Source organism: Mytilus edulis, chromosome 11 (assembly GCF_963676685.1).
Source record: "Mytilus edulis chromosome 11, xbMytEdul2.2, whole genome shotgun sequence".
NCBI lineage: Eukaryota > Metazoa > Mollusca > Bivalvia > Mytilida > Mytilidae > Mytilus > Mytilus edulis.
Genome location: NC_092354.1, coordinates 10,397,190 through 10,410,377, shown reverse-complemented (window position 1 = coordinate 10,410,377; position 13,188 = coordinate 10,397,190). Strand labels below are relative to the sequence as shown.

Sequence of the window (13,188 nt, the reverse complement as noted above, 5' to 3'; positions counted from 1 at the left end):
CCGTAACGTTTCCGATATTGGTTCTGTTGTTAGGGATTTAGTTGTGACGTTATTCAAGTTGTGACGTCATATTCAATGTAAACAAAGAAACGCTTTTATCCAGGTAGCGTTTTTTTCATATCAAACAATTATTAAAAATGATTGGGTGTTGAATTCCTTCCTATATTTTTGATAAATATATATTTTATTCAAAGTCTCATGCAAACGATGCAAAAAAAAAAACAACCGGAAACGGAAGTAGATCTGAAAAAAAAGTTAACGATTTTGAGTTCAGTAGTAGAATGAAAAATTCGGGAAATTTTTCCGATTTAAAAATATTTTTTTTTATTGATTTTTTCTACCGTTATTGGGGACTTCGTCCCCATATTAGTGTTATATTTAACAAAGCCATAAAAGCGAGAGGTTTGGCTAGTCAAAAAACCAGGTCCAACCCACCATGTTTATTAAAATGTTCTGTACCAATTGCAAGTCAGGAAGATGGCAGTTGTTATCTTATAGTTCGTTTCTGTGTGAGTTGCACTTCTGTGTTTCAGTTGTTTCGTTGTTTTCCTCTTATAGTTGATGTGTTTCCCTCAGTTTTAGTTTATAACACTGATTGTTTTCTTTCAATCGAGTTATGACTTTCGAGCAACGGTATGTATACAAATGGTGCCTTTATACATCACTGAAACAACAAAGTTTAAAGGGGATACATCCGGTTTATGAAATGAGTTTCCTTTATAACGTAGATATAAGAAGGTGTGGTATGAGTGCCAATAAGAAAACTCTCAACCAACGTCACAATCTGTAAAGGTAAACTATTATAGGTCAAAGTACGGTCTTCATCCCATCTCACACCGATCAGCAGCTATAAAGGGCCATAACATTACGTTCATGTTAAACACATAACTGATAAGGTACTGCACATGTCATTTAAAAACTACTACAGAACATTATTATCTGTGTAACCGGTGAGCATGATTCTACATACAAAATCATCTGTGTCTCCACCGGGATTCGAACCCGGGCCCTCTGTGATACAAGGCAATGCATTAACCGACTGAGCTAAAGAAGTACTTTCTTAGCCCAACAGATTATGGCTGACTAAGTAGCTACGATATGTTCTAAGGGAAGCAATCCCGTCATACCTGTTTTGCATTCACATATTGGACAGTTGTTTTCATCCAGTACATTACCAAAGGGACATGATATAGCACAAACAGCTCCACATCTAGGTTCTGTAAAATGCGAAAATTCATTTATACAAATTACACGAAATATTTGTATACATTAAACTGTATTTGTGTCTAACACGAAACATTTTGATTGTTTGTAAGTGTTTGCGTATTTATATATCCAATGCTTCATCGTAAAATCTTCAATTTAAAAGATTTGAAAAAAATCTATAACCAAATCTTTCTGACTTTTCCCATTCATTGTTGATTTTTAGATATAGTCCTGCATTGTATTTATCACTAACAACATTCATTAAATGTGAGTCCTAGAAATTTAAATAATGATGGAGTATGTCGAATAACTCGCTGGTGAGTTAAGATTATCATTTAAGGTGGTACCTAACACTACAGGGAGATAACTCTGTAAAATCAGCAGAACGTTTTTTATAAACAGTGTAATTTTTCTGATTAAACGGTTGGTTCAAATTTTTTGAAATTTTTATATTTTTGTCAATGGGTCAAAGTAAATACTTTGTCAAAATTTTAAGAAAATTAAACGAGCCAAATTAATTTTAGTTAAAGTGTTAGGTACCACCTTAAAGAAAATAGATAAACAACGAGGTTCGATGTGCAACGAAATGTAAATAATAAATGATTAACAACATGGGATATATAATAATATCAAAGATACCAGGAGTGATATTTTGTACGCTAGACGCGGGTGTCGCCTATTAAACCAAGAGTTCCAAATGGTGAAGTTGAAATCATCCCTTCGTAAATTTTACGGACGCCATCACGAGTTGGTTGACCGTTATGGAATAACCGTATCACAAATGATATCGGATATGTTCCTTACGTCGTAACTACAATCCCCTTCCCTTTCCTGAATGTGACCTACCGAATTAGACTATTTACCGGATTTGTTATCAAATAAGCAACACGACGGGTGCCGCATGTGGAGCAGGATCTGCTTACCCTTCCGGAGCACCTGAGATCACCCCTAGTTTTTGGTGGGGTTCGTGTTGTTTATTCTTTAGTTTTCTATGTTGTGTCATGTGTACTATTGTTTTTCTGTTTGTCTTTTTCATTTTTAGCCATGGCGTTGTCAGTTTGTTTTAGATTTATGAGTTTGACTGTCCCTTTGGTACCTTTCGTCCCTCTTCTACATAACACTCATCAAACACTGCGATGAGGTATGATTGCCAAAGACACAACTTTTCAACCATATAATTATGTAGACCAATGACGTAGATAATAGCAGTGATACTAATATTCAATCATGTACTTTAACCCTGTATCCAGGGCATGGTTCGAATATGTTTATTTAGGTAAATCATTGATCAAATTCAGATGGCTTATTCATCAGACATGTTATTTTATATCTGAATTTCTCTAATCAATTATGAACTTTGAGTTATTATAATACATAGTAAAACCTGATAACATTTTAATATAATCTCACATACAATACATTTTGATTAAGAAAATGCTTTAATTTTGAAAAGACATCAACACATAGTATAATTGAAAGACAAAATATATAAGCGGGCCTGTGGTTATTTTTCAAGAATCAAACTTTATCTGTTGTATCTATACTACATTCTACATGAAGTCCTGCATATTAACTCTCGGAAGACATGTCGTGTCATTTAAGAATGTAATGCTTCTATTTGTAAATTCATTGGGTTGTTAAAGCGTTGACCGAAGTACATTTTGTATGAAGGGCGGATCACGAAAACACAATTTCTTCACAAATTTTCGTTACTTTATTTGTGCATTTTATTGTGGGACTTCGTGTAATGAATGTTCAATCGAATTATGAATTTCGAGCAGCGGTATACTACTGTTGCCTTTATTTACATTTCATTGTGTAATGAATGTTAATTTCACGAAAACGCGAGACTGCTGTTAGCCAATCACAATCATTATGAAACATAAATGCAATGTAATTATTCTAAATTGTGATAAATTCTTCCAATATTAATCACGTAGATTTGGTATGATTGCCGATTAAACAACTTTCCACCAGAGACAAAAGGACGTGAATGTTTATGTTAATTCGTATTCAATGGTGTACTTCAACCCTGCACCAAAAATGTTATACTTACCACATTCACATGTTTGACAGCCATTTGCATCAATGACAAAACCATATGGACATGGTTCACTGCACTTTACTTGAGGACATTCTGAAAAAGATATGTATTGCCATATTGCAAGATTTAATAATTTAAATAGTGTGCTAGTGACCTAATAGGTATATATGGGATTAGTAAACAATTTATTGACCTCATATACACCGTATTACGTCACTAGTACACTATTTAACGAATTTATCTTACCGACTATCTTAACATGTGGCCATAGACTAGTGACTTATCATAATGGACAAGTCTTCAATACCGTTAGGATTAAGAAACTATACTTCCATTGATCATCCAGAAACGAATGCCAACAATATTAACTTATTAGCTTTAAATGTGGTTTATGAATTTATTTCTATCTTTCATCGTCTATCGCAACCTTTAAAAAATTTTCTCAGTATCTTTTGTTTTTTCAAAGGGACGTAACACCACTGCTAAATTTGTATTGAAATAAGCCCCGCCTACCTAATAACCTTATATCAGTCGGAAACCAGGTTGAAAGAGAACAAAAGAATCGAAACTCTTTGTTAGAGAAGGCGATAAATGTTTACTGTATTGTTTACTATAGTGACAAAATTTTTAAAAGTTAATAGAAACAAACAAAATTGCAATTTTCTTCTCAATTACGAGGTGTTTTATTTTAAAAAAACCATTTGCATAAGTTTTCAATTTATCTAGTACATAGTTAACATGGTTAAGCAGAACAATTAGATATCAAGTCGACGACATGGGTATCTTTCAAGTTGGATGAAGAAAATGCATAACCTCCGATTTTTATGAAAAAATTACCACGGACGAAAAACATATCAATCTATTAGTTCAGTAATTTTCGTGTCTGCCCTTCCATTATGTGACGGAAGAAAAAATTCCAAAAAATGGGTAACAATTGTATCGAAAAGAGAAAATCGAGTGCACCTTTTTATGTTAGGGTGTGTTGAGTATTTTGTCTTGATATCGTATAAAGTAAGAATATTACATACATCGCCTCGCTTCAGATTCTATCATTTTTATATATTAAAGCTACAGGTTGACTTTATAACACAAAAAAATCACAGTACTAAAAGATGAAATATATGGGTCAAGTGAAATACCTATCTAATGAGTCACAAAAACAGAGAAGGCGTGTTCGAATAGCTATTTTTTTACTGAAAGTACTTGACGACAGTCTTTCAACTGGATGATGAAAATGCATATCTTCGAAAAACTCTATTTTTTGTGTGTGATCACTAGGGTTTATAGTCTTCATACACTAAAAAAATCTAGTCTGCCCTTCCACGAAATATTTAATTAGAATTTTTTCAAATGTTTATGAATTTTCGAAAATTCCACCTGACAACCGATCAGACAATAGTTTTAAGTTGAATCAATGCAGACAAGATTATTAACTGATGCTCATTAGCTAGTTGGTACATCTGTCTTTTAAAATACAACTGACATATAAGGATCGTAATGGTGCAATGTGGATAAATTTATCGGTTTCCAAGAGCAATATTGGTAGCGCGTCATCCCTACAATGGCTTCCATTTCTACGATTGTGAAAATGAACTGGCGTAATGGGGAGATAATTTTGACGAAGTAGACTCCTGACTGTATATGGAATATACACGGTCTCCACGCGGTTGCTTTTAACCAATCATATTCATAGAAATGTATAGGATTCCCCGAAGTAAGATAAAAATGAATATCTGAAATTGTTCATGAATGTGAAGTGCGCTAGTGTTATGAACTACTAGTATATACGTAGTGTTCGTTTGGACTTGCACAAACCATATTCGTTTTGAAATTTCGTCCATCACATTCTTTTTTTTTTATGAATGAATTGAGAATGGATATGGAGAATGTGTCAAAGAGACAACAATTTGACCAAAGAACAGAAAATAGCCGAAGACCACCAATGAGTCTTCAACACAGTGAAAAAAATCTGCAGTATTTGTTTCCTTTCTTTTTCCTTTTCCTTTATAACATATCATACTTAAACATGTAGCAGTAAAACTTCACTACAAATCATTGATATTGTGTAACACACAAAAAAAGCATACCATAAGGACAGCATACCCCGATACCACCTTCTGGGGGTATAGTGCATTGATATCTAGATGGACATATTTGTTGACCTTCACCACAGCTGCTTAAAGGTTTTGGTTCAACATTACCTGCACACCCTGAAACAGAAAACAAAATATGAAAGTAATATTGAAAAAAGAGCAAATAACCGCCGAAGGTCACCAATGGGTCCTCAACACAGAGAGCAAATCCCGTACCTGAAAGTGGTTTACAGCTGGTCCCTATATAAAAGTGTGTACCAGTTTAGTGAAAATGGACGTCAAACCAAACTTCAAAACATATAAATGAACTGAAATTGAAAAACATAGAGTAACAAAGGTTCCTGACTTGGGACAAATATGAGTTCCAATGCATAACTTGCATAATTATATTCAAAATCTCTGCCACAAACTTTGAAAAATTGATTTGACATTGAAGTCTGTGTTTTATCATCGATAAACAAAGGTCCAGAAAGACTGATAAATGCAAACGTTCTCAACTACGAAACACATAGAAAACAATAAACGATAAACTGTAAATGCTAAGAAAACAACTACTGTAAAACCAACTTTTTTGCGGATATTTAATTTTGCGTTTATATCTTTCTAGATCACTGTGCGGCGATATATTTTCTAATTTACCTGATGTACTAGAAAAGGAAAAATCCAAGTTATACTTATTTCGCGACTATATAAATTCGCATTATGTTTCTACACGCAAAAGTCGCAAATTTAAAATAAATCGCTCGCGAAAATAAGTTTGTTTACAGTATTCATATTCATCATTTTTTCAGACGTTCGAATTGAATTAAAAAAAGTAATAGATTTTGATCGTTGCTATTTTACATTAAATGTTCTTATACACTGACAAATATATTTAAAACAAAACATTTACCGAAAAGTACAAATAAGAAATAAAACTGTTTGAGCAATCAGAGCTCGTTATTTAGAAATTTCAATTGACTTTTTTTTATATTGATTTGAATGCAAAAGTCAGATGCAGGTAAATAAGTTCAAAATGTGTACAATAAATGAAGACAACAGTAATATAACTCTTTTCAAAATTAAACCAATCCGGGTTACAAACTAAAACCGAGGTCAACAAATAAACAATAAGAGGAAAACAAAGGAACAACAGAAAAACACTAAAATGCAACAAAAACAAACGCCAATATATAAAGAAACAACAGGATATTCGTAGAGAAAAATGTTGGATTGAACCTATTTTTATGACTAAACAAAATACTCATACTCAATGTTAAAAAATGACGTGACAGCAATACGGCAATAAAATTCAACACAGAGAAACGCACATATTTATGTACAGAACAATAAACGAAAAAATAATATGATTTACAACAAACGACAACCACTTAATTACAAGCTCCAGACCTGGCACGTTAAGAATGTGGCAATATTAAACATATTAACCAACACTCCCCTTACTTTCGACAAAGGTTTCACGGCACAACATATCAACAATCAATAAAAATTAAGGGAAAAGGGACTACAAAAAAATGCGTAAAAGATATCAGATGGACAGTCAAACTCAAAGATCGAAACAAACTGACAACGAAAAAATAAAAAGACAAACAGACAAATATTAGTACGCAAGACACAACATAGAAAATTAAAGACTAAGCAACACGAACCCTTACACAATTTGGGGTGATATCAGGTGCTCCAAAAGGGTAAGCAGATCCTGCATTATAACAGGAAGAATAGGATTAAAACAATAGTACACCTTTTAACGATCCGAATCAATGCACGAGGATAAGTATGTATGCTATAAACATATAGGGAATCGGAAACCGGCGTTGAATTGAGACATTACGCACGTATTTTTGTAAGCAGTTGAACGCAATTAAAATGCATATAATTACATACTTAACTAGATAAAAAAGGATGGTAAAACACATATTTATCAGCATAGATCCATTTCTCTGTAACACTCTTTAACGCAAGTAAAAATAAAATCATAGAACCCCGAAAAAAAAATCAAAACGGAAAGTCCAGAAACAAATGGCAATATCTCAAGTTTAAACACATCAATCAAATTGATAACATCGGTCATATTCAAAAATTGGTAAAGGCATTTTCGTTTTTTTGTTGTTGCAATTTCTTTGATTCTATGAACTGTCTTAATGTGTTTTTCTTGTGTGTGTTTTGTTTCTAATGTTGTGTTAATGAAATGATATGATATCTGTATATTATGAGGAAACACAGTCAATAATAATAATAATATAAAGCAGCAAATCATTACCTGTTTTGCATTTACAAAATATTGGACAGTTGTTTTCATCCAGTACATTACCAAAGGGACAGAATACAGCACACACTTGATCAGGTTGATTACATATAGGTCCTGTAAAACGTGCAAATGCATCAACATTTATGGCATTATTTTAATGAGTTTGTTTTTTTCTAACATGTTTATAGTTTTTTTTTTATAGAAACCCAGAAGGAAATAGAATACTAACGGAATTAGAAATTGAACTTCACATTCGGATTCTCTTGATTAATTAAAAAAATAAAAAGGAACACAGATGTCAAACGAAACCTATACGGATTCCGGCAGCAGAAACGAGTTGAAAGTACAAACAACAGTAGCTTTAATGATTGATACATAACTGGCATAACACTTGAAGAATCCCTAAAGCACTGAAAACCAGGAATAGATTAAGTCAAAATGTTCATAAAAGCGATCTTATGATATAAATACGCAGATATGTCTAGCAGGAATGCAGATTTCAAATCACATTATTTTTATGTGGGTTGAATTAGCTACGCTCATTAAAGATGTCATTGCCCAAAGTTCAACAGTCGATAAAATATTGTCAGATTATAAACAAACAAACGAAATGATTTTTTTTTAAATCTCATCTAAGTTTTCGTCATTGAACTGTATGGTTGAATACCTATAAATAAGCTGTATAAAAAAGAATATATATAAACAATCCGCCAAATGTTAAGCACCACAGACATATTTTCTTGGCATTATTTCTTACCTCCTGCGAAAAACAATTGATGTTTGGTATTATTAATTGCTTTAAACATGCACTAAGAAAATTCTTTACGACCAAACTTTATTATTTTCTAATGTTAATCATTGAGGCAAACATTTTTAATGTTTCATTTAAACATGTTCTAGAAATTACAAAAAAAATCATGAATCTTATAAATACTACTTCCATCATTAATACAATCTCCTGGCCTAACAAATAACGGACAGTTACGACCGAATGTGTTAATTGGACAATATCAGCCAATCAGAAGACGCGTTACATCAAATATAGATTATTACCTGGATCGACAGCACAAGGATAATAGTTACGCTGAACGGTGCCCACTGGTCACCCTATAAATAGTACTATTCTGTGTAGTAATATTGTAGTTCTATTAATAGAAAACTAAAAATAGACAATTTTTCTTTCTATTTAGCAATACACCATAGATCTAGAGCCTGTCACCGTCTGTAAGTAAAATTAACATACCGAGAAATTGAATACAATGAGTAACACAAACTTAAGTTTAATTAAGTCATTCAAAGCAAAATATTTGTTTCATCCATTTGCATGATTTGTCATTTGTGATTACACCTTGTTTTAAATGTTCGATTCACAGACTAGAAGGAAATCTTCTTTTTTCAGAAGTCCCCGGAAAAATGTAGATAAGATTGGTATGTATGCATTTAATTTATTGTATCAAACATTTAATATGATGGCAACATACACTATGTTTATATAAAGCTGCAACTATAAATCTTTTTGAACTTAAAACTTGCAATCGTTTCTGGTAAAACGGACACTTGGCTTGATTGAACAAATCATTTTTAGTTTCATGATTAATATTTAATATTTAATTTGTTTACATGTGGTCATCTTAACCAGAAATGGGATTTGTTAACCTCTGTTGGCCTTAATATGCTAGAATAGGGTAACTTCTGGTCACCTTATTCATATATTGGATTTGGTAACTTCTGGTAACCTTATGTAAATATTGGAGCTGGTGACCTCTGGTCACCTTATGTAAATATTAGATTTGGTGACCTCTGGTCACCTTATGTTAATATTGGATTTGGTTACCTCTGGTCACCTTATGCAGATTTTAGATTTGGTTACCTCTCTCTGGTAATTAACATTTACATACAACTAGTTGATTTTTTTCATATCATTTGTAGAAAGTTTGAGACAATCAAAGAAAGAGAGAAAAGAAGAAAAACAGGTTTGATATACATTATTGGTTCAACAAGAATATAGAATATTATTACATTAAGTTTAATATATCGATAAAACTTTACACAATGAACATTATTTTTCACGATCATCTACAAACAAATCTAAGAAAAAATCATTGAATTTTCAGTCAATTTCTACTAATCCTAATCAGATATTTTTCGATAAATAAAATTGAATTTACTTATACAATTATCATATGTTAATCTACTTTTTGCAATCGTCGCTGGTAAAATGGCCACTTAGGCTTGATTGAACAAATCATTTTTTGTTTATTGATAACCTTACACAAATATTTAATTTGATTACATTTGGTCATCTTAACCAGAAATGGGATTTGATAACCTCTGGTGACCTTAACATGCTAGAATGGGGTAACTTCTGGACACCTTTTTCATATATTGGATTTGGTGACCTCTGGTCACCTTTTGATAATATTGGATTTGGTGACCTCTGGTCACCTTATGTTAATATTGGATTTGGTTACCTCTAGTCACCTTATTCATATATTAGATTTGGTGACCAGAGAGGTCACCTTATGTTAATATTGGATTTGGTTATCTCTGGTCACCTTATGTTTATATAGGATTTGGTTATCTCTGGTCACCTTATGTTTATATTTGGTTTGGTTACCTCTGGTCACCTTATGTAAATATTGATCTGGTGACCTCTGGTCACCTTATGTTAATATTGGATTTGGTAACCTCTGGTCACCTTATGCAGATTTCAGATTTGGTTATCTCTGGTAATTAACATTTACATACAACTTGTTGTTATATTATTTGTAGAAAGTTTGAGACAATGAAAGAAAGAGAAATAAGAAGAAGAACAGGTTTGATATACATTATGGTTTCAACAAGAATATAGAATATTATTACATTAAGTTTAATATGCCGATAAAACTTTACACAATGAACTATTATCTTTCATGATCATCTACAAACAAATCTAAGAAAAATCCTTGACCTTACAAACATTGCCAAGATCATTGACAGTTGGTAATTAAGTAAAATAATACTGATCCTCATAAGATACTTTTGGATAAATAAAATTGAATTTACTAATACAATTATCATATATTTATCTTCTTTTTTCAGAAGTCCTCATAAAATGTAGATGAGTGTGGTATGTATGCATTTAATTTATTGTGTCAAACCTTTAATATGATGGAAACATACACTATGCTTATATAATGCTGCAACTATAATTCTTTTTGAACTTAAATCTTGCTATCGTTTCTGGTAAAATGGCCACTTAGGCTTGATTAAACAAATCATTTTTTGTTTATTGATTACCTTACACAAATATTTAATTTGATAACATTTGGTCATCTTAACCAGAAATGGGATTTGATAACCTCTGGTGGCATTAACATGCTAGAATGGGGTAACTTCTGGTCACCTTATTCATATATTGGATTTGGTGACCTCTGGTCACCTTTTGATAATATTTGATTTGGTGACCTCTGGTCACCTTATGTTAATATTGTGGTTTTGGCTGCCTCTGGTCACCTTATTCATATATTAGATTTAGTGACCTCTGGTCACCTTATGTTAATATGGGATTTGGTTATCTCTGGTCACCTTATGTCTATATTGGATTTGGTTATCTCTGGTCAACTTATGTTTATATTGGATTTAGTTACCTCTGGTCACCTTATGTAAATATTGATTTGGTGACCTCTGGTCACTTTATGTTAATATTGGATTTGGTTACCTCTGGTCACCTTATGTTAATATTGGATTTGGTTACCTCTGGTCACCTGATACAGATTTTAGATTTAGTTATCTCTGGTTATTAACATTTACATACAACTAGTTGATGTTTTTCATATCATTTGTAGAAAGTTTGAGACAATCAAAGAAAGAGAGAAAAGAAGAAGAACAGGTTTGATATACATTATGGGTTCAACAAGAATATAGAATATTATAACATTAAGTTTTATTTATCGATAAAACTTTACACAATGAACATTATCTTTCACGATCATCTACAAACAAATCTAAGAAAAATCCTTGAATTTTCAGTCAATTTCTACTTATCCTCATCAGATACTTTTTGATCAATAAAATTGAATTTACTTATACAATTATCATATGTTAAACTTCTTTTTGCAATCGTCGCTGGTGAAATGGCCACTTAGGCTTGATTGAACAAATCATTTTTGGTTTATTGATTACCTTACACAAATATTTTAATTTGATTACATGTGGTCATCTTAACCAGAAATGGGATTTGATAACCTCTGGTGGCCTTAAAATGCTAGAATGGGGTAACTTCTGGTCACCTTTTTCATATATTGGAATTGGTGACCTCTGGTCACCTTTTGATAATATTGGATTTGGTGACCTCTGGTCACCTTATGTTAATATTGGATTTGGTTACCTCTGGTCACCTTATTCATATATTAGATTTGGTGACCTCTGGTCACCTTATGTTAATATTGGATTTGGTTATCTCTGGTCACCTTATGTTTATATTGGATTTGGTTATCTCTGGTCACCTTATGTTTATATTTGATTTGGTTACCTCTGGTCACCTTATGTAAATATTGATCTGGTGACCTCTGGTAACCTTATGTTAATATTGGATTTGGTAACCTCTGGTCACCTTATGCAGATTTCAGATTTGGTTATCTCTGGTAATTAACATTCACATACAACTTGTTGTTATATCATTTGTAGAAAGTTTGAGACAACGAAAGAAAGAGAAATAAGAAGAAGAACAGGTTTGATATACATTATGGGTTCAACAAGAATATAGAATATTATTACATTAAGTTTAATATGCCGATAAAACTTTACACAATGAACATTATCTTTCATGATCATCTACAAACAAATCTAAGAAAAATCATTGACCTTGCAAACATTGCCAAGATCATTGACAGTTGATAATTAAGTAAAATAATACTGATCCTTTTAAGATACTTTTGGATAAATAAAATTGAATTAACTAATACAATTATCATATATTTATCTTCTTTTTTCAGAAGTCCTCAGAAAATGTAGCTGAGAGTGGTATGTATGCATTTAATTTATTGTGTCAAACCTTTAATATGATGGAAACATACACTATGATTATATAATGCTGCAACTATTATCTTTTTGAACTTAAATCTTGATATCGTTTCTGGTAAAATGACCACTTAGGCTTGATTGAACAAATCATTTTTTGTTTATTGGTTACCTTACACAAATTTTTAATTTGATTACATGTGGTCATCTTAACCAGAAATGGGATTTGATCACCTCTGGTGGCATTAACATGCTAGAATGGGGTAACTTCTGGTCACCTTATTCATATATTGGATTTGGTGACCTCTAGTCACCTTTTGATAATATTTGATTTGGTGACCTCTGGTCACCTAATGTTAATATTGGATTTGGTGACCTCTGGCCACCTTATGTTAATATTGGATTTGGTTACCTCTAGTCACCGTATGCTGATTTCAGATTTGGTTACCTCTGGTCATCAAAACATAAGTCATGTTATGTTTTTTTTATCATTTGTAGGAAATGTAAGACAATCGAGTAAAGGAAAAAAGAACAAGAACAGTTTTGATATGCATTACTGGTTCAGCAAGACTATAGAACTTTATTGTATATTAGTG

The 13,188-nt window shown here is 32.1% G+C and overlaps 1 protein-coding gene and 1 long non-coding RNA gene across 2 annotated transcripts in view; one reads left to right on the top strand and one right to left on the bottom strand.

The window, feature by feature from the left end:
* LOC139493966 (epidermal growth factor-like protein) overlaps positions 1-8,397 on the bottom strand; it is a 41,531-nt gene extending 33,134 nt beyond the window's left edge. The window contains exons 1-5 of the mRNA XM_071282135.1: positions 8,349-8,397; positions 7,604-7,705; positions 5,338-5,460; positions 3,263-3,343; positions 1,128-1,217 (exon numbers count right to left, since the gene is read on the bottom strand). Of these exons, the coding sequence (XP_071138236.1) occupies positions 1,128-1,217; positions 3,263-3,343; positions 5,338-5,460; positions 7,604-7,705; positions 8,349-8,397 (445 nt within the window). The remainder of the gene's footprint in view (positions 1-1,127; positions 1,218-3,262; positions 3,344-5,337; positions 5,461-7,603; positions 7,706-8,348) is intronic.
* A 327-nt stretch (positions 8,398-8,724) lies between these two features.
* On the top strand, positions 8,725-13,133 carry LOC139495119 (uncharacterized). The gene is made up of 8 exons (XR_011657260.1): positions 8,725-9,019; positions 9,521-9,564; positions 10,364-10,407; positions 10,673-10,700; positions 11,419-11,462; positions 12,260-12,303; positions 12,568-12,595; positions 13,091-13,133. It is a non-coding gene; the product is annotated as an uncharacterized lncRNA (long non-coding RNA).
* The last annotated feature ends 55 nt before the right edge of the window (positions 13,134-13,188 follow it).